A 21,160-nucleotide genomic window follows, 5' to 3' on the forward strand; every position below is an offset into this window, starting at 1 on the left:
GACAAGGTGGTGACGTCCAGGTTCCCACCTCCCGGGGGGGGGTGTGTTACGCTGCTCGTGCTGGCACATGCCATAAATCATCCTGCTGGGAATCAGCCTGGGGAAGCGGCACGCTGACGGGGCATCCCAGCACCCCGGGTGCCCCGCTCCATCCCGAATACGCCCAGGATGGACCGAGGCAACCCCCACCAGCGCCCAAATCAGCCCTGCAAGAGCAACAGCAACCCACGGGGCATCGAGCCGCGGGCCTGTGAGAGCCCCAACAGTCTTTAAAGTAAAAAAAAAAAACCAAAAACCCAAAACCCCACGATATGAATCGCTGCCACACACAAAAAAAAAATCACACCGGAGCCCCGCGACATGCCTAAAAGTAAAGCTCATAACACTGGTGAAGCATCGTGCCTCGCGCAGGGCTGGGTGGGAGAGGCAGGAATTAGGGGAGAGAAGAGGACACACACACACACACGCACGCGCGCGAGTTTCTATCACGCTTGAGGTAGAACATTGCTTTCAAGGTTTGGAAGTGCTTTACATGGGAACGACGACAAGCAAACCACCAAGGCGCCAGGTACAGAGCGTGACTGCTGAGGTAGGACCAAGCTTGTACTGACCAAGTGCTACGCTACTTGCTTTTTTTTTTTTGTTTTTTTTTTTTTGAACACGAAGGAAGACGCAGGTATTTCTGCTTCCCAGAAGACATTCATTCCGGTTGAGGTAGGTTCTGAGTTCACTCGGGTTGTCTGTCCAAGTCTTTCAGTAGCCCTCAGGCAGGCATCCTTTGACACACACACACACACTCTTTTTTTTTTTTATCTTTTTTTTTCTTTTTTTTTTTTCATATCCTTTCGAGTCAATCAGCAAAAAAAGTATCCTGAGAAATAGCGAAAGTGTACAAAATCATCAAATCCACGGAGAGACGGCCTTCCCGGGCCTCGATTTTTGGAGTCAAGTTAGAAGGATTTCTCCGAATCCAGTCTTCTGGAAATAAAAAATAGATCCAAAAAGTAGTCCTAAAGCTGCTGATCAGGAAAAAGTCTGGGATGCCAAGAGAAGGAGGCTCCACCGTATCCCCAGTCTGTCAGAGACGGGAAAGTTTGCCAAACTCTGCCAAGGAGTCTTTTACTTAGCAGCTGCGCGGAAAATCCATCGTGACCAGTCTCGAGAGAGCCATCGTCGGAAGAAATGCACCGAGAGGCCCGAGAGAGGTCAGAAGATAAACTTCACAGTTTCCAAAAGGCTGTATACATATATATATATATTTATATATATATATAAAAATAAAGCAAAACAAAAAAATAACAATCAGACCGTAGAAATCTTCAATTGACCTGAGATTGACGACTCGTTGTAAAGACATCACCAGCCGCGGGTTTGGTTTCTGGTAACTCCTACAAGAGGGGTCGAGTCTTGGCAGTTTTATCCTTCATTGGCGGGACCGTGGGCGGGAGCCGGAGCTGCGGGGCTTTTCGGGAGGGGGTCTGGCCGCTCCTCGATGATGCCGAACTCATCCAGAGGGAGCGCGGATATCTGGGTGTCGTCGTGGGCGGCCGGCGGGCTGTGAGCCGCCTGGAGAGAGAGAAGGGGACAATGCAATGACGGTGGCAGGTCACCGATGCTCTCAGACACGCAGCCGCGTCTGCATCTCCCCGGCGCGTTCCCGTCCCGCTGGACTTACCGGTATTCCCTTATCCTGCTGCTCCTGGGATGGGGATGCTGGGAATAACCGCTCCAGCTCGTTCATGTCCAGCTGCTTCCCATTCAAGTCCCGGTCGTCCCTGTCCCTGCGAGCGGCTCCGTTCAGGACGAGGCCCGTGGCATTTCGCTGGCTCCTGGGGATCTGCGGGGTTGACAGCTGCTCCTGCACGTTTTTGCACATCAGCAGCCTGAAAAATAAAGAGACGGAGCCCAAGGGTGAGCAGAGCTGGTGCCTCCCCCCCTCCCTTCCCCATACCCCGAGTCTGCCTTATCCCTGCGCCACGTTCCTTCACTCCTTAAATCCCTCGTGCAAAGGCACGACTCTTCCCCTCGCCGTGAAAGGGCTCTTGGTTCACAGGGAGGATCTTGCCAGAGCAGAAACGGTGCTGCTCCCGGGAAGCAGCAGGTCCCTCGATGGGGACCGGAGCTGATGGGGCGTATTCGGAGAAGCCCGCTGGGTCTGGGTGCCCAGGAGGAGGCAGGAGCCGTGCTGCAAACAGCACCCGGCATTCACGGCAGCCGGGCTGCGCAATTGCACGCCGCGGGATGCTGAGATGTCCGTGGGAAACGGCCCGTCATCCCACTGGGGGTGTGAGACCCCCGCAGGGATACCCACACGGCATTAGGGACCAGCACCCCTCGTGAGCGGCGGCGTGAGCGATTCCTACCTTCCTCTGTACCCAAACATGAGGAAGAGGACGCAGAATATGATGCACGTGACGCCGATGTGGATCCCAATGATGATGCCGGTTGTGGAGGTTTTATTGTTCTGCTCGTCCTTCATGCAATCGCAAGGGGGATTCAGCACTGCCAGAAGCAAAGGGAAAAGGGGTCAGTGGTGCTGTGTCCCTGTTGCTCCTCCAGCTTTTGGGGAGCCCAGCGCCAAAGCTGGAGCCGGGGTGGTGCTGGGAGCCGTGTAAGGGGAAGAGCAGAGCAGGGCGGGGGGCCGGAAGGTCCGTAGGGAGGCAGCCCCATTACCCGGGCTGCTGTTATTAGACACAATTAATGAACAAAAAAGACCCTGATGTTAATTTTTACAACGCCCTGTGCCCGAGGTGGGAGGTGAGAGGCAGGCTGGTACCTGATGGGAAGCACCGAGCAGGCAGATGCCAACGAGATTAGTATTTACTTCAACAGAGACAGCGCAGTAATAACTGTCTCTTGAAGATATTCCCACTGGAAGGCTTAAAAGGCTTCCAAGAGCAGCAGGATGTTTTTTACACGTAGATGAATAGGAAAGGTGTGATCAGTTAGCGATTCCCTCTAGAGATTTCCCCTTTTTCTGCCACATAACGCAGTGCTCGTGCTCTGCAGCCCTTCTCCTTTCCAAAGCCATCGCGTCCTCCCTTCCCGGCACCAGCGAAGGTCAAATTATCCAGGAGAGCTCCAGGAGAGCGGAGATGCTCCGTGCCCCACGTCCCACCCGAGGATGGGCAGCTCTTAGCTTAGGGGGTTTGTTCGTATTCATGGGGACAAAACTGGCAATTACAGGAACAGCTGGTTTGTCTTCTCCACCTCGGTGAAAAAGTCACCAGGTTGACCTGTGCTGTGAAGGGGTGTCAGCTCGCTAAGGCTAATGAAGGCTAACGAGGATGGTGCAAGCCACCTCAACCAGCACCAGGTGGTCCCAGCCCCGCAGAGTTTTGCTTCATCGTTATTTATGACGCTGAAAATAAATGAGTGGCTGAAAATGAGATGGTGGGGTAGAGCCCCGGGTGCCTGGGGGATGTGTCCGGCCTCGCCACCTCTCTGCAAAGCGGTTTGCACAAACCACCGCCGGGACGAACGTCCCGTCTCACCTGTCCTCTCCACAGTTTCCCTCAAGGACACGAAGCGGACAGTTGAATTTCCATCCCCGTGCTGGTTATAGGCGAGGAGCTTGACTTCATACACCACCGACGCATCTGTTTTGAAGAAGACACCAGAAGGGCATTTCAGGTTTAATCATTAGCGGTACCTCCCCAAGCGATGCTTAGTTAGGAAAACATCTGACCAAATACCCACAAGCTGCTGCAAACAAGTACCTGCTACTGGGAAGGCACCCCAAAAACCTGGGGGAGAGCTGCGGCATCTCCCGTTTAATGGTCGTGCAACACATCCGAGCTTTCCCGGGGTCAGGAGGGGACAGGGATCAAGCTGTCGCCGTACTCACCCAGGTGGGTAATGTTGTACGCTGTTACGTTGCTGGGCAGTAGCACCGGACCCGTGTACTGGGAGAGGTGGACCTTGCGGTAATACAGCTTGAAGCCTTCGTGCTGGCCCAGTTTGATGGAGGGCTCCCACGTAGCCCGGACGGTGGTGCTGTTAATGACTTTAATAAAGAGGGACGGCATGGCTGGGACTGAAACAGAGAGAGAAAGACAGTGGGTTGCACGGGTTTTTTGTTGGTTTTTTTTTTTTTTAGTTTGCGTGATGAGAAATTCCCCAGCAGCCCTTCCCTGTGGTCACTGCACCAAAGAACGTGCTAGATGAGATTGAGAAAAATCAGATCAGGCCAGATGCTGGTTTAACACCTTTGAACTTCTCCAGGGAGCTGTAGGACTCTCCAAGGTTTTCCTATGCTGGGTTCAGCAAGCACACAGGCTACTTTTACACTGCAGTTGCAACCTGATGCTCAGCCCCGTCGGGTCAGGGCAGGAATGCAGCAACTTTGGCGATGCATTCCCAAATTCCACTTTTCTGCCCTCGCCCTGATGGTAGCGAGGACCTTTTCGATTAATCCCCCAGGGAGGAAAGAACCAGAAGGGATGGAGCCGGAGACATCCGTCTTAAAAGCGCGCTAGGTACCTGCGCTGGCTTGCAGGATGCGCGGGAGCTTGCTCTCCCCGTTGGCTTTAGGAGGGAGGTTTGTGATTCTGTGCTGGGGACTTCGGAGAGAAACGGGGCATCTTCATTAATGCACTAAATACCTGAGCAGCCCGAGATCCCTGCGCAGCTGCGGCTGGCTTGTTTTGGTGGGCAGGCACTTACCTGGCCTTAGGGGCGCACGGGGGGGGGGTTAGCTGGGAAGATGTCCCTGCTGCTGCCCAGTGTCACCGAGATTCCTGATTCGAGGACCACCAGGATGCCCACCAGCCAATATCCCCAAACCCTGCCCTTGTTCTGGGGGTGCGCTGCAGCAGCGGGTCACGGCCGTTCTCTCCCTCCCCAAAAAGCTGCTCAGCCCCATCCTGCCCCATCATCCTGGGCTGAAAGGCAAAGGTTTGCAAACCAAAGCCAATTTTCTGGTGATAGAGGTAGCTGGGTTTTCCAAAGCTGGTTCTGCACAAACCCTGCCCCTGAGCCCTGTGCGGTGCTGGGGCACACAGGAACACGTTTCCCCCAAGCCTCTTCCTTCCCCTCTCCCTCCCTTTCTCATACACCGATCGCACCAACGCAGAGACGTGTCTCAGCAGGACATTTCACCGATGATTTTTTTTTTTTTTTTTTTTCCCCTCCACCTCGTTTCCACAAAACAACCCCAGGCCAAACGCTCCCCCACCGGGCGCTGCCGGCTCTGCCCTGCCCAGGAGGGAGAAGGGATTTTGGGCACTGCTGTATCAGCTAAACCCTGCAGCAAAATTACCCAGCGGAACAACAGCCCTGCTCTTCCAGCAGCCTCCAAGCTTTGAGACAGAGCTATTTTTCCAATCCCACATGATTACAAGCTCGGAAATTCCCAAATATAAGGATTGCTCGGCTTGAATTGAACTGATGCTGCTTTTTTGTCTTGTTTTTCCCCAAAGGGGCTCTAAAGGATGAGGAAAGCAAACCTGGCCTTGCCGGTGTCCTTTGGCAGAGACTTCAGCACAGCCACTTAGCGAGCGATGGTGAAAAGCGGATTGGCCGCGTCAATCCAAGACTGACGAGAGCTAAAAAGGCCGTTTCCTCCATTTAACGGTGCAGGCGAAACGGCACAGCATGACGCTTTGCCTTTTCCCAGGCACCCGCGGCTCAAGCTTTCCCACCAGGAGACTCGGGGGAAGGAAGGACATCTCTCCTGGTGAGCAGGAGGGTCTGGGCAACGCCGTCTCTTCCCAAAGAGATGCTCTCCTGCAGGTTGCAGGGGTTTTGCCTGACACCCACCGAATAAGCACGGGGAGAGGAACAAGTCCCTGCTGGGTGGTGAGCATCTCCGTGTGGGTTCAGGAGGAAAGACTCAGAGAGCAGCCGTCCTCGGCCAGGTTAATGAGATCCCATCCTGCCTGAGCGCTGCCAATGGGAAAAAACGGGTTGAAGCGCTGCTTCTTGCTAGGATTTGTTCTGATTTCATTGACGGGAAGGCTGTGCTTAGCAATTTCTGGGTGCAAAACACAGAGTAAATTCTATTTATACCAGAATGTACCATTCTTCCCAAGGCTGCATATGTTTGCAATCCAATTAATACGGTTTTTTTTTCTTTTTTTTTTTTTTTCCCCCCGAAGTCTCCCAGTTCCCTTTAGGGCAAAATCAGGAATTGTCTGGATCCCCCCTCTGAGAAGCTGGACCCTTGCTTAAAGCATCATTTTCCAAATCACGGGTGAAAACGCCACGGAAAGGGAAATCGCATTATCCCATGGACAAAGAAACACTGATGTGGGCCATCCTGATTTGCGAAGAGTTGGCTTTATTTTATGGTTGCAGAGCCTTACATTTAATAAAAACCACAAGAATCTCTCTCCTTCAAAGTACGGAATATATAGTGTTTATTCAAACTTTGAGTATATATATATATGTGTGTATAATATTGATTATATGTATGCACTCGCAGAATGCATGTGCTGTTTATAACGTTATTACACAAATAAGTGTATACAGGTGGAGTATATCTGTGTGTGTGTATAAATGTATGCACACACACCAGTGTATAGGTGCTTCACAGAAGTATATAGAAGACATAATATGGATCTACTATAAGTGAGGCATCTCCCTCATGCTAAGGGCTGGGATACTTGTTTTCCTCTTCCGTGCTGTTTGGAATTTTCCCCAGGTCATTTCAACTTTCTTCTTGAAGGCGTCTTTAGCCGAAGATGACTAAAGGAACGGTCTTCACCCTAGAGAAATGTCAAAAAGTCCTGGAGAAAACCCTAAAAAGCATTAAAAGACAAGAACAAGGAGTGTGTGCTGCTTAACGAAGCGGAGAGAGTCTGAGATTTAAAATACCACGGCATTTGTGAAACGGCATAAAGGAGAACAACAGGGAGGAGACACGAGGACCTTCCTAGCAAGAGGTTTATGGAGGACAAGGTTCACTTGCGTAGTTTCCCTACGGCATCTTCCCTTCTACTTTCCATCCAAAATTACCACTGGCCCCAAGGAAGGAGCACCGCACTTGTAGAAAGCATCGGAGGCTTCAGCCAAGCGCACTCTCAGCATATCCCTAGCCCTGAGAAGCCGACCTCCCCGAGCCGAAACCAGCCCTGCTCCTCGGTACCTCCACCACGTTCCTCCTCCGGACAACACCAGCATAACACGGTCACTCAGACCAGTCTCCGGCTGGCAGCATCTCTGCTGGCCGCTCCGACAAGCGCTGTCCCGGCTCCGCCAAGCCGTCCCTGGCCGGCAGATGCACCCACCGTGTCCTCTCCAGGCAAAGCAGGACACGGCAGCGTGGTGACACAGGACACCCTGCCACCATGGGGCTTCGCGTCCATCTCTGCACACATCTCACGCACGTCGCGCTGAGCCGCGATGGCAAAACCGAGACGTGGCGTGTCGGGGAAATCCCATCCCTTTCCGAGGCTGTTAGCACAGATCCAGGGGCTCCCCGAGCCCAGGGTGGGGGGGTGGGGGGTCACAGCTCTCCAGTGCCTCAGGAAGGCACGGGGTGAAACGGCTTGGCTGTGAGAAGAGGCAAATCTGCAGCAAAACCTTCGCTTGGTGACAAAAGCCGCTGGATCCCAGCTCCCTGAGCCGCTCTCACCTCCGTGAGCGGAAAGCAACAGGCACCCGAGCAAAGCGAAGCAAAGCAAACAAATCAAGTCAGAGCTGGGGCTTTTAAATCTCTCTTCATCTCCCTACAAGGCAAACCCAAGCTGGGGTTGAGTGATCTTAACCAGGCCAGCTTCTCCGTCCTGAACGTGGAGCTAATTGCTGAAGCTCCGTTACGCAGGACAAGCCTTTTTTACAGGGTATAGCAGAGAGCAGGACAGTGATGCCTTGAAACTTCAGAGAGACGGGAAATTTATGATCCCATTACCAGATACCTAACTATTCCTGCCATGACTGAAGGTAATAATGACAAAAAGTCCTCTCTCGCTTGACCCAGACTTCTGCAGAAACACCAAGCTCTGCGAAGCATGGCTGGCTTGTAGCTCCAGTAGCTGAACTCAGAGCGTTGGGTCAACGACTTTCAAGTTCTGCCTTAGTCCATCCTTGTCTCTCTAAATTGGAAGGAAAAACAAACTCCAAGGGTGACCGATCCCCTGCAGAGCACCAAGGAAAATAAACTTGCAGGGCAACAACCCAGCAGGGCGAGGATTTTTTGGTGTCGTTGCTTAAATGTTGTAGCAAACATCTGCAAGGGCTGAAAACGGAATGAGAGCTGGATCCCCCACCTCAGCCAACACACTCTTTCATTTGATCCTAAAGAACATCCTCGCACCCGAGGTCCTCTCTGCTGCAAATTCAGAATTACTGAGCGTTCATGAGAACGATGCAACGCTCCTAAGAAATTAGTTTCGGTATGTGAGCCAAGCCAGGACTCAGAAACCCTGAAGAGGTACGTGAGTCTCCAGGAAAACGTTCCTAAAATGCCGGCTGGGGCTGTGGTTTCCGTCTGGTGTCTGTGTGCAAGGATCCCACATTGCAGCACCCAGCTTTCTTACTAGGGAAGCTAACTGGTGGCCGCAGCTGGGAGGCCAAGTCAGGAAAAAAATCTTGGAGGTCACCCTAACTTCTCACTGAAACGGCAGGCGGGGACTCGTAGGTCAAGGCAGCTCAGCTCTAGCGTGATTTCCCCACCGCAGAGCAGAAAAAATTCAAATTCAGAAAAATGTGGTACCTATCAAGTAAAAGCTGTGAGTACCAGAGGTGCTGGAGGATGCTGAGACGCTGCTTGAAGAGGAAATCTGCATTTAGCAAGCAGTTTAGGAAAAGCCCAGAGCAGCCGCAATGCACGAGACCAGCCAGACTTGCGCTCCCGCCCCCGGCCACAACATCAGCTGTGAGAGGCAACGCCGTGCCTGAGGCAACCAGCCGGCCCCCGCGCAACCACACAAGCGAGTTTTACACACCAGCCCGGAGTACGAGGAGCAGCGGGAACGAGGTGCGGCAACACCACAGGCTGCGTGCCAAAGCGCCCCGGGGTGGGTATGGGGGTGCCCGGCGCTGCTGCTACGCGCAGCGGGTTTCAGCATCTGACGGTCCAAGCGCAAAGCGTTCCTTACCTTCTCCCAGCGTGCTCACCACTGTGACTTCTGAGGCTTTGCTGGCACCCCGGGAGGTGTAAGCCTTTATATAAAAGCTATAGCTGGTCGAGGGCTCTAAATCAGTCACTAGCTGCTGGAAGGTGCTCTTGCTAACAGCCTCCTGATACTCCATCTCCACGGGATCTGAAGTGCAAAGAAAGAGAGAACAGAGCGGCGTTAGGCTTTGCAAGACGTAAAGAGACTAAACGGATGGTGCAAGTGGTAATTTTGGTCCCTAAGGTGGGTATGTATCTGCCCACATCATTTTCTGCTATTTCTGTGCGCTTTGCCGGAGACCTAAAGCGGGCAGCAAAATCTGACCACGCAGCTTCACCCTCCCCACCCTTTTGGTAGTTACATCACCGTTACTGCCTCATCTCTGTCGTTCAGAAACGTGGAGATGACGGAGAACATGGGTGGCAGCATTGCCTACTGCAGTGCGGACCTAGTGGGCCGCCTTGCTAAATTATGGGAAGGCTGAGGAGGCTCTGGGCAGCGCATTGAGCACCGTACCTGCAGCTTTCCGAATGTGCAGCACGTAGCCGATGATCTCCTTGGTGTTCTGCAGAGGCTCTTTCCAAGACACCTGGATGGTGGTTGCAGAGACCGTCTCAGCCTTCACGCTCTGCGGAGGACCGGGCAGCCCATCTGCCCACAGGACCGTCAGGCGAGCGCTGGCTTGCGTGGAGCCGGCGCTGTTCTCGGCGATGCACTGGTAGATGGCTTCATCCGCCTGGTTGATCCCGTAGATGGAGAGAGTGCTGTGTGGGGACACGAGAGGGACAAGCATCTCACTGAGCTCTCTGCAGCAGACGTCCCTCCCCTCCAGCCACGCCGTGGTCCCCATGCTGGGGGATGTCAGGGCGTCCCAACACGCCTCTTATTTCCATGGAAAGCTTCCAGGAAGCTGTGTGCCGGTGCTTTTGGGGAAGGAAAAGCCCAGGAGGAGGACGTGGCATTCCCTGGATCCTGCGACTGGGCAGATTACCTCTGGCTTGACCTGCAGAGACTGGGGTTCAAGTACGGCCAGATGGGGACACCGGGTGGGACGGGGAAGAGCAGGATCTGGAACCCTGAATTCAGGAAGATCCCAGCCACTCTACAAAGACGGTTCTGTGGCAAGTGCATCATCCATACACCCAAACCAGCTTTAACTGGCTTAGGTCCAGTACACACCAGTGAGACCCATCCAGGCACCGCACACGGTTGCTAAGCCAAGTCTAATCAGGCGCAGCCAGAAAGCCCTCTGGTGATGCTCTAATTGCATTATAGCACATTAGAGCAGTCTTAGGGTAACACTGGGATTAGCTGACTTATCCAGCAGGGTTATAGCCTCAGCTCCTGCTTCTGCAGTTTCAGAAACACGATCACCTCGAGCCAAAAGCCAAAGCTGATGAGCAAGTTGCAGGTTTTGTCTGAGCATCTTCCCGATGCCGGCGCATCAAAGCTTGCTCTCCCAGGGCAGCAAGCAGGACAGCTCCTCCAGCCTGCTCTCGGGGACCTCCACACCAGGCTTAGATGCTGTTTTCAGCCTCCAAGATAGAGACAGGCACTGATTACCCTGATGGAAACCATCCCTAAATCGGGGAGCGGGGGGCAGCCAGTGATGTACCAGCTTCCCAAATGAGTGCGTTCCTGAGCACGGTGCCCATCTCTGCACCACCTCTGGGAGGGCTGTTCAGTGGCTTAATGGGCACAGGGACAACCGGAATCCGTGTACACGTGGGCACTTGGACTGAAGACCCTTCCAGAGCTGCATGACCCTCCAGCAGTGGTTGTGTACAACCGGAGCAAGTCCAGGGTCAGCCCAAGGGTTGCACTGCCCAGTGTCTTTAAAACAACACCAGCAAATACTGAGTCAGAAATAAACGTACAGCACATCAGCTTTATCTTGCCATTCAGCGTGCAAACCAGCTTTTCTTAATAACATTTGTTCACAAACAGGGAGCCGTCAACGAAAGCTCTGCTCTCTCCGGGGCTTGCGCCCCTCCTCAGAAATCAAGCCAGAAACAACACAATCCGATTCGTGACTCTCCAGCAGACACAAGGCCCCACAAGTAAATACCCAATGTGTCTCCCTTCCAAGACACGGGGCAGGGAAGTCTCACTACGCTGTGTCCGGCTCCAAGCTGGACGTGGAAAAGCAGCCTTTGACATTGGAGATGTTTTTACCAAAAAACATCTTGAGGCGGCAGCTCGGGTTATGATACCATACGCTTACGATGCCCTTAGTCCTCGTAGGATGTTCTCACAAACAGGGCATCTTGGGGAAAATTTCTGAAATAAAGTTCCAGTAGGGGCCCAGACGGGACCAAGTAAAGCACTGTAAATTGTATTTGTCACTGCTAATTGTGGGGATTGACTAGTCCTACAGATAGGCTATAGGATATACCCCTACAGCACTGAATAAAGCACCGCTCACCACTGCCTCCCCCTCCGTTTTAGAGCATCACCCATACGTGCCCCACTCTGGATTAATCCTTATTTGTGCATCTGTATTTCCAGTCCTGCCCAGTTCATTTGAATCGTGGTTTTGCTTCTGGCTTGGCACGAACGTCTGGGAGACCACGATGCCTCCAAGCTTCATCATCATCTTGTTGGCTTATGCCAAAGCTCCATGAGCTTTCTCATTGCTATTTTTCTGTAAGAAATGACCTGAACCTAACCAAATCCACATCTGCTGCTTGCTTCTGGGGAGAAATAAATTATTTTCTTCTCCTGCGGTGAATTCCAGGTGGACTCGCGACTTGACTGCACGTGAGTAAATCCCAAGCATCCCTGCTGATGCGAGGGGCAGTTCACGGCTTTTTGGGAGTTGTAATCAAAGCTGCCCTTTATGTAAATGAAATATTGTACATGGAAAGTGGGAATGATAAATAACCTGCCACTTCCTGCCTGTATGTCAGAACGAACGCTTCTTCTAATTGCAGCAAAATATTGGTCTTCCTATATTAAAATTTATTATTGCTGTTGGTTTAACACTCATATTTCTGCCTTGGAAATTATCGGGGCCACGGTGAGCGAGCAAATGTTTAACAGTCATCTATTTATGTCCTGTGCCTTTGTTTCCTTGGAAACATTGTAAATGGAATATCAAATGTGATGGTTTCAGCTGATATGGTGATTTTAGAGAATCAGCCCTAAGCTCCCCCCATAGCCACAGGCTCAACGTATCTGATTAAATGGAAGGAGAAAGCCGGAGCTGGGGCGGGGGGAGCGCCAGGGAGGAAGGACCCCGATCCGTGGCTCAACTGTGTCAACAAGGCTTGATGCCTGCGAGGACAGATGGCAGAAGGCAGGATTACGCCGTCCGAAAGCTGTACTTGCAGCTCCGCACAAAGCAGATGTGCGGGAGGAGCGGCAGCCCTTCCTCCTGCCCCATCAATGCGCGGATTATTTCCACGCGGCCGCTGTGCATCTGGGCACCCGGGAGCAGCCGGGCTGGGCTGGCACGCGAGTCGAGAGCGGCGTTAACCTTCCCAAGCACAAAGCAGCTCAGGAACAACGAGGAGCGTTCAGGCTCTGCTGCCTCCAAGTGTATTTATTTGCTTTACAAGGAGAAGGGCAAAGATGCGGAGGGGGGAAGAGAGGAGCCCGGTTGGATAGCGGTGCGTGGGTGCAAGGAGCCTGACGACAACAGTGTGACGCTGGGGCCAAAGACTTCTCTCCTGGGAGGATTAGGGGCCGAGCAAAGCTCCTCTTGTGCAGCACAGCTGATGTGCTGGATGCCAGCGCTCCCGGAGCAGGACAGCACTTGGCCACTGGGAGCCGGAGCTGGGCAGAGCCCCAGACATCCCAGCTGCCTCTCTGCAGAGGTCCCAGGGCGGCCGGTAACACTGTCACACACGGTCAAGTCGGAAGAAATAAATAAAACAAATTTCCGCAAAGCGGACGTGGCAGGTAGCTGGAAACTTGCTTCGGGCTTTGAAAAGTTCATTTGCATTGAGATTTCCAAGGCGGTGTTTGGACGTAGCGCGCAGCAAGAGCCTCGGCCATCCGTTCGTTACCTGGAGCGATGCGCAGGCAGCGGGCTCAATAAAACCACTGGATTTTCGGCTACGCCCATAAACCTGGGCAAGGAGCAGAAACCAAGTGCGGTTTCTCATGGCTCCATGAAAATAAGGAATTCTCCACGAGAACGAGGATTTTCTCTCTGCCGGTCCCTCTAACACCCCCCGGCAGACCTCTGAAGGAGGCTGCTGAGCTCCCTGCAAGCCCCGGCGTGAGCTCTGAAGCTCGCTGGTAGCTGCAATGAGGAGGACAGGAGCTGGCAGGGAGTTACGTGAAGCCCAGCACCATCCCGGCTGATACCTCTGCTGTGCATCCGTTTTCATCTTAACTACCGACAAATTCTTCCCGCCTTCGCCCACCGCATCGCCCCCCAGGATGCGGGGCGGCAGGGTCAGTGTTCGGTCCAGCAGCTTTCGCAGGTTTTGCTGTTTATTGTCTTTTTCTTTTTTTTTTTTTTTAAGGAAGCTCAAACAAAAGGAAAATATGTAGTTGCCGCGCGAGGAGGTGCAGAGCGTCTCTGCGCGCCAACCATCTGAAATATGCAGTGTCCTTTTATTTCTTCCCGTCAAGAGAAAAAAAAAAAAAAAAAAAATCTGTCACTTTGGGACATCTGCTGTTGGAAAACTTTCCCGCGAGTGCCAGACCGGCAGCGCTGCGAGCACGTCAGACGAGGCGAGATGCCAGAAGGCTTTCTGCTGGTCACCAAAGCCGCTCGGCGAGCCGAGGGCTCCATCACATCTCCGCACAATGCCCTGACAGGCATTGATGGAAGTGGGGAGAGGACCCGCTGCAGATTCACACCCGGCTGAGCTGAACCGAGAGGCCTCCGCCGCTCCAAAGCCGTGCTATTCCCAAGCTGTCTTCCCAGTTCATGGGCAATCAGAATGACTGATCTGATTCAGGTCAGGGGTCCGGGCCGATGACCGGAGATCGGCTTTCCAAAGGCTCCTCTGAAAAACTCTGAGAATTGAAGGAAGCCTCTTCATCGATTCAGCGGCACAAAGGAGAAGAGGGGCCCATCTGGAAGGATATCAGCGTGCGCGCGCACACAGGCGCACAAAAGAGGGAGTGTGATGAAATTAATGCAGAGAGCGGGCTGTGGCTAGCGGGGAGAGCATTTTAAGCGCCGGCAGCTACAGAAAGCCACCAGCGCCGTGTTCAGATGCCCCGTCCCCATGCCCTGCTCTGCCTCCATTTGTCACGGGTCGCATTGTGCCGTGCTGCGCCGAAGGAACCGCTCCCGGGCTGCCGGCCGGTGCCGCACGGAAAGGAGCTTTTTTCCCTCCAGTGCTGGTTGTTGGCAGCTTTGTGGAAATGGTTTTTTGAAGGTTGCCTCGTACAGGCTGAGAATAAGGTGCAAAGCTTGAAGAGCGATGTTCACCGGTCCAAAGGGACACTGCAGATCGTGCCCAGCCCTCTATGAACGTGTTCTTGCACCTCCAGAAGTTCAATAGCACGTAGGGCTTCCTCGGTGAAACTGGGTTGCGTTATGCAGGAGAATGAACCCCTTCCGTTGCCTTGAGCAGGTGCTGCAGCCCGCTGGCCAGGATCCCAGCCTGCGCGCGGTTTCTGGAGGGATGCTGCTGGTCCCAGCGGCGTGCACGGTGCCCAACGGTGCCGATGAAAGGGCCAGCAAAGCTGGTTAGGGTTAGGGATGCTGCTCCTGGGAGAGGATGGAGTCCAGCAGGACGGGGATTTGGCTGTATGGTGTGTTTTCTGCAGGTGGGATCATAGAATCATAGAATGGTTTGGGTTGGAAGGGACCTTAAAGATCATCTGGTTCCAACCCCCCTGCTGCGAGCAGGGACACCCTCCACTAGAATGTTGTGAACGGCATTGCCTTTGCTCCAGGAGGCACAGCAGTGGCACCGCTTTATCCTGAAATACTGACCCTTCCCTGCTGGCTTCATGACACCTGGGTTTGCAGTGTGTGACGTGACACTACACGCACATGCGGAGCCCTTCTGGGAACTGGACCACGCTGGGGACAAGCAGGGGCAGGCTCAGCTCCACAATCCAACCGCACACCAAATGCTGTAGCACCGGAAGCTCGAGGTCCCTTGGTTCAGTTCTGGTCCACATCAGAGGTGGTCTGAGCCTTCCCAGGTGGGAAGGCCACATCCAACTGGTGCTGCAAAGCAGCCCTGCCTTGGAGCATCTCCCACCACAGCACTGAGCTCCACGCAGAAGACCTTCAGCAAGTGAGTGCCTCCAATTTCCCGCGTACAATTAAAGGACTTTTCAGAGGTCTGTTCCCTCACATCCAAGGCAAGAGGTTCCAACTGGACAGACGGTGGTGGAGCTGTGTCCTCCCATCCCTGCAGAGCTGGGAAGTGCACCCAGGCAGGAGACAACAGCCAGAGCTGGCTGTTCTACGAGACCTTCTGGTTACCTGGTGAATGCGTTGGCTGCCACTCAACCTGTTTTCACAAGTCAGAGAGAGCAATCGCAGATTTAACTGAATCCCGTCCCAGGGAGGGAGCAGAAAAGTCTTTACATCTGCAGGACCGCAGGGAAGCACAAAACATCTCAGGAAGGGAGGGCAAATGCCTGTGTTGGTAGAACTGCTGGGAGAGCTATCTGCTGCTAAATGGAACGTTCCCCCAAACCTATTTCCCAGCAAGGGGGAGAGGTGTTGGAGAGGAGAAAGACCCGGCCTAATCCAGGGGACGCTGAGTTTGGGCTGTCCCACGACAGGCTCAGTCCTGCCTTGAAGGCTCCTGCATAAGGACCATTCTCTGCAGATGTACTTTGCTGCACGCAACAGTTTGAAGAGACACTTAAAGCCCTGAATCAGTGATGCACTTCAAGAGCAGCTCAGTGGCGCAGCACACAGAGAAAAATTACACGGGCAGCTCGGTAGCAAAATAATCGCAGCCACACGAGAAGGAGAGACGGGTGCCCATCACCGTTGGCTGCTCCGGGGCTGCTGCAGATCCCTTGCATGGATACGGCTGCGTGATCCCGGCATGGGATCCCCGCTCGGTGCAGGGAAGGCTGGATCACGCTGATGCCCCACTGCTTAGCGGGGCTTTGGGCGCTCGTGCGGAGACCCTCCCCGCAAAGACCATTTCTTCCAAAGTCAAATCCATAAATTATTCTTAAACCAGGAGCAGCTGGTTCACATCCGAGTCCTCCATGTACTTATTTGTCATGCTTCTGGGAACTAAAATGCGATTTGCTATCCGGTACCCTTCCCAGAGCCATTAACCGTCTTCAAGCTCATTGCATAAATAACCTGCAGGCTTGCCTGTCCTCTCTTAAGGTGTCCAAATCCCTACAAATTCAAGAATTTGTGGGGTGTGCGCACATGAAGGGATGTGCAAACCCATCTGCATCTCTCTGTGCCCAGCTGACGTGGGTTTTATAGAAAAAAGCCACCTTGTGAATGACAGGCTGTAGTTTCCCTGCGTTTGGTACCAAAAGGGTTGTCCCGTCCCAAGTACTTGGATTAGGCAACACGACAAGTGCAAGAAAAGCAAAGTTGTCCTGAAGTTTATTTGCGGAGGAATATCTTCCCTGATGAACCTTGAACATTGGCGGCCCTTGAAGCGAGTCATTCCCAGAACACTAAACCAAGTGCAAACCAGTGAGGAAGAATTTAAAAAGGAGACAGTTCATAAGCGAAGGTCACCGAGGAGAGCAAACGCCACCTGAGCCCAGGTTCTAACGAAGCCTTTTGCCGGTGGAACAAATGAAGTCCCTTAATTACCATTTTGTAAATAAAATCTTCTTGGAAAATCAATATTTAGAGCCTGGCTTCTCTGAAGATGTTGGCCTTTGTTCCTTGCTATTACGGCAATATAAACCCCATAGTGTGATATACTTCTGGGCTGAAAATTACCCCCCTGAACCTGATTGGGTCAAAGGAAGAAAAGCAATAAACCTTTCACAGAAGTAATTCAGGTACTATTTCATGCTTCCTTGTAAATTTTGAAGTAATAACCTAGAAAGCATGATTTTACGCAAGCCCCCGTTAACTCGGCCCGTAGCCATCCCTTCCTGCTGCAGCGATATACCTGCTTTCAGGTCGGGCTGGTGATGCCAGGTGGGAATTTTGCTGGAAATGCCCATCACACCTCTCAGGCACTTGGAGAATGATCGATCCGATTCACCCCGGGAACAATACGGGCAAAATAGCATCTCTGATGAACAGCGAGGGACAGACCCTGCGGCTGCTGGACACGGGGACGGCTCCACCAAAGTCAAAAGGGCCCATCAGCTGCTCCATCCGAGAGCGTGGTTCAGTGCAGCATCACGCCGACAGCTATCGGCTCCATCCCCAACTGGGGAATCGCAAGACGGCCCCATCATCAGCTCCTTCAGTGATTTTTATTCACAGCTTTTAATGGAAAACCCCACAATTCCCTACACCCGAGCCTTCATGCATTTTTCATTAACAATTATCCGCTATCCCAGAACTGCTTTTGATTTTTGCTAATCATCGATTGGATATTTTGTTCCCACACAGCTGGCATTTTCAAAACATAACAACCACCTCTGGAGAGGGCACAGCAGAAGGCTGATCTTTAATGCTAATATGCCCAGAAACCATCAACACATCAGGTGATGAGAATTCACATCCGAGGGACCGCGAGGGAAGAGGTATTTATCGGACGCAGCCTGTGAGGCTTATTTTACTCTGCTGAAAGGCTGGCAGTTGCTTCGCAAGTCACCATCTGATGTCGTACCAGCAGCCACATCCAACCTGCAGCAAATCCAGTCCTGAAGCTGCTGTCCCATCTCAACGACGATGGGCTTCTGAAGTCCCCTGCCCTTGAGGGTTTGTTCTCCTTGGGTTTGCAGTTACCGCATACGAGAGACGGCGTGGGGTGACGTAGATGCCAAAGGGCCCTTCACAACTTTGTGAAGCAACAGTTTGACGGACAGGTCTTCCCATCGGCTGTGGGTTTGTGCAGACACCCTACCACCCGCAGGAGCGATGCCTCAAGCTCGCAGGAGCAGAGCGGCATCTCGAACGCACCGTGTTCTGCAGGTCTGGACCTCACTTCTAGCTGTGTTCATTTACGAGAACGAAGTTGCTCATAATGATACATTTTTGCAATCAATTAGCACATGATATGATTTGGGATGATTTATTCTTTTTTTCTGAAAATCCCTTTGGGGGGCATTCAGACCTTTATTGCCATATTAAGCAGAGTTTTAATCCAAATGAATTTTCTAGGAAACCATGTAATCTAATTAAAAAGCTCATAGTGCAGTTTAGTAGCTTCATTACTAGTAGATTCGAGATCCATCTTTACACGGACAAATATCTTCCAAGCGCAATAGACTGATAAATCCAAGGCATAATCACAAACCGGTTCTGCCTGGAACTAAGTGGGTTACAGCACTTAGTCATGCCCATGAGAATGAAACAAAGGGCAACTTGAAAAAGCTCAGAAAAAAAAAAAAACCCAAAACAACCGTTGATCTGTTTTCTCCAATTCATGGAGCACCCAAGCCCTGTTGTACCAGCGAGGGCATTTTTCAGACTGACAGCTTTGGAAACCACCAGGCATGGCCACTTGCCTCAAGTTGGCGGTCAGAATAGACCAAGACTAGTGTGAAAGAAGCCAAAAGTTCAACATCGTCAAGTACGATGGCCTTAGGGCTCAGCTTTACAATCACATTACTATAGCTTGAGAAGATGCCGTGTGTCAGCTGAGCCCCAGTAGCTGGCTGGGCTCCCCCAGCCTGTGCCAGATGCAATGTAATCTGATCATTTAGCTCGCAGTGGAAAAGACCGACGCTAAGTTGCATTAAATGATTGCCATAAGAAAACGATTACAGCAGCGTTCACCAAGTCGCAGTCCACACGCATGTGTAGCGCAGCTCCAGGGACCTGGCCTGGAGACGTGGCCATGACCGAAGACCCTACTGTTACTTTCCTCAAACAGTGACGAGGAATGATTTCACAGGCAAGACATCAGGGCGAGACACAGAGCTGGACTCAGTGTGAGTTTTGTCATGGATTTAATGACCGCCTGTAAAGTCTTTGGTCACATCTGACTCTGCCTCCTGGTCAACAGAAAGGGATGGATGCTCTGATTTCCCTTCTCCTATTTCTGCTCTGTTCATATCGTAAGGGCAGACGTGCCTCAGAAACTCATGAGATGAATTAGAAGACCACAAGCCTGGACTGAGTGGCATCTGTATGTGCACACACAAAGTTCCCTGAAGCTCTAAAAACTTCCAGCTCAGAAAAACCCTTTACTGATGGAAAAGATTTTATTACAATTCACACCTTATCCTTCTTGCAACTCACATCCTCCCCTCCTCCTTATAACAAAGCTTTATAAAAGCCTCGAACCTCAAAGCAAAAAGCCACATTATAGAGAAACTTAGAAAAATAAACCCGCTGTTCTCCCCTGAGGAACAAGCCACAGTGCTTGCACAACACTTCCCGACCATCTAAACTGAAGGTCTGGGCCCTCCATCGAGGTTGGGTAGCTGCGTTCATGAGGTGCGTTTGTTAATACAGATAGCAGCTGTATGACAGCATAGAGTACAAATCTCTCCCAATAATTTAGGTTTGCAACACAGCTACTATTATTTTTCAGTATATTGTTCCATGCTATTTCCATAGAAACTATGTTGTCAACTTGTCATTTTCACACTAAGAGCATCCCACCGTATCATTTCCTCCGTACAAACATCCCCATCCCCTCGCAGGAAAATGCAGTTATTTAGTACTCGGAGAAAGCACTCTTCCCCGGTGAGATAAAAGGCTGAAGTTTAGTGAAAGTCAGCTTCCACGCAAATATTATTTCAAATGTATTTGCATTTGCACACCCAGGCAGGTCAACGTTCAGGGGTTAAAGTGTGGTTCCTCCTCTGTGGAGTGAGTTTGGTGCCTTTCCAAGTGCAGGAACAACACGTGGACCTTCCAGAAATACCCAGATGATGATCAGGACTGAGGACAAACTTTTGCTGGGTTCCTGCATCATCAGTCAAAGTCTAACGTTGATGTCCTGGTACAATAAAGCACGAAGCACTGAAATATAAGCCTCCTAAGTGCAGCTAGTAGGACTGGAGCAGCGTTTTGGTCTATCAAAGCCCAAGTTAAATCCACAGACCTGCTTCCGAACATTACCAGCTTCACATTAGCTCTTTGCTAATGCAGAAAGAAAACCAACGTCTCTCCCGCCCCACTGGAGTCTAGATAGTTCAAAATAATGGCTTTTGATCCAGCCCCTCTCCAAAGCAGGGTCAGAGAACATCGCATCAGTCCAAAGGATGCGTGACAGCAACCCGCCTCACCTGCCGAAGCCGAGCTGGCTCTGAAGCGCTCCCTTTTCGAGGTGCTCAAGCAGCAGAGGTGCAGTGTTTCGGGATCACTTATGCCCCTCTCAGCCTCAAGCACATTAGTCATTGCTCAGCGTAACGGGGCTACAGCAAAAGCAGGGCTTGCACGGCTCACCAGGACGTGCTGCACATCCCACTGCTCTCTGCCAGCCTTCACCAACCGGTCCAAAACGAACTACTGCACACATCTGCCTCAAATCCGCTATCTGCACAAAAGCCGAAGCCTGTGTGAGCCAACTTGCTCTTTGCCCAAGAACAACACCTGCAGGGACAGCTACTTCTGGACCATCAGGTAGGCGATGTCAGTCCTCCATGCGTGGTAACTCCAGGTTGACGCTGGGGAATGGCACAACCCAGCTGTACCTCTCACACTACCCTCCACCCCATGCCACAGGGCCTGCGGCCGGTGCACGAGGACTTACCTGTTGTTATTCTTCAGCTTAATGTGGTCGCTGGTCTCCAGGATCTGCCCGTTCCTCAGCCAAGTGATTTGCGGGGGTGGCTCCCCTTGGGCCACGCACGTGAAGATGGCAGTAGTCCCCATGGGCCTGGAAATGGACTGGGGATGCTGCACAAACTCTGCGGGGGCTGCAAGGAGGAAGGAGAAGAAGGTTGAGAAAAGTTGTGATGGTCCCACTTTATCCTGGTACAAAGAGCAAGCTCATAGTTTGGGCTACAATAAGCCTCGTCTGCCTGGGAACGTGACAAGGAAAGCCCCAGTGCTGTCACATCCAGGGAGACTTGGCCAACCCATGGTGTAGGCAGCAGACAGCTATGGT

At 52.2% G+C, this 21,160-nt stretch overlaps 1 protein-coding gene across 1 annotated transcript in view; it reads right to left on the reverse strand.

Annotated features, from left to right (window-relative positions):
- Positions 1 to 1,416: 1,416 nt before the first annotated feature.
- The window catches only part of IGDCC3 (immunoglobulin superfamily DCC subclass member 3), a 105,607-nt gene continuing 85,863 nt past the window's right edge, over positions 1,417 to 21,160 (reverse strand). The window contains exons 7-14 of the mRNA XM_054836624.1: positions 20,804 to 20,969; positions 9,576 to 9,823; positions 9,042 to 9,206; positions 3,848 to 4,036; positions 3,495 to 3,599; positions 2,364 to 2,502; positions 1,676 to 1,883; positions 1,417 to 1,566 (exon numbers count right to left, since the gene is read on the reverse strand). Of these exons, the coding sequence (XP_054692599.1) occupies positions 1,417 to 1,566; positions 1,676 to 1,883; positions 2,364 to 2,502; positions 3,495 to 3,599; positions 3,848 to 4,036; positions 9,042 to 9,206; positions 9,576 to 9,823; positions 20,804 to 20,969 (1,370 nt within the window). The remainder of the gene's footprint in view (positions 1,567 to 1,675; positions 1,884 to 2,363; positions 2,503 to 3,494; positions 3,600 to 3,847; positions 4,037 to 9,041; positions 9,207 to 9,575; positions 9,824 to 20,803; positions 20,970 to 21,160) is intronic.

Source organism: Grus americana, chromosome 10 (genome assembly GCF_028858705.1).
Source record: "Grus americana isolate bGruAme1 chromosome 10, bGruAme1.mat, whole genome shotgun sequence".
Taxonomy (NCBI): Eukaryota; Metazoa; Chordata; class Aves; order Gruiformes; family Gruidae; genus Grus; species Grus americana.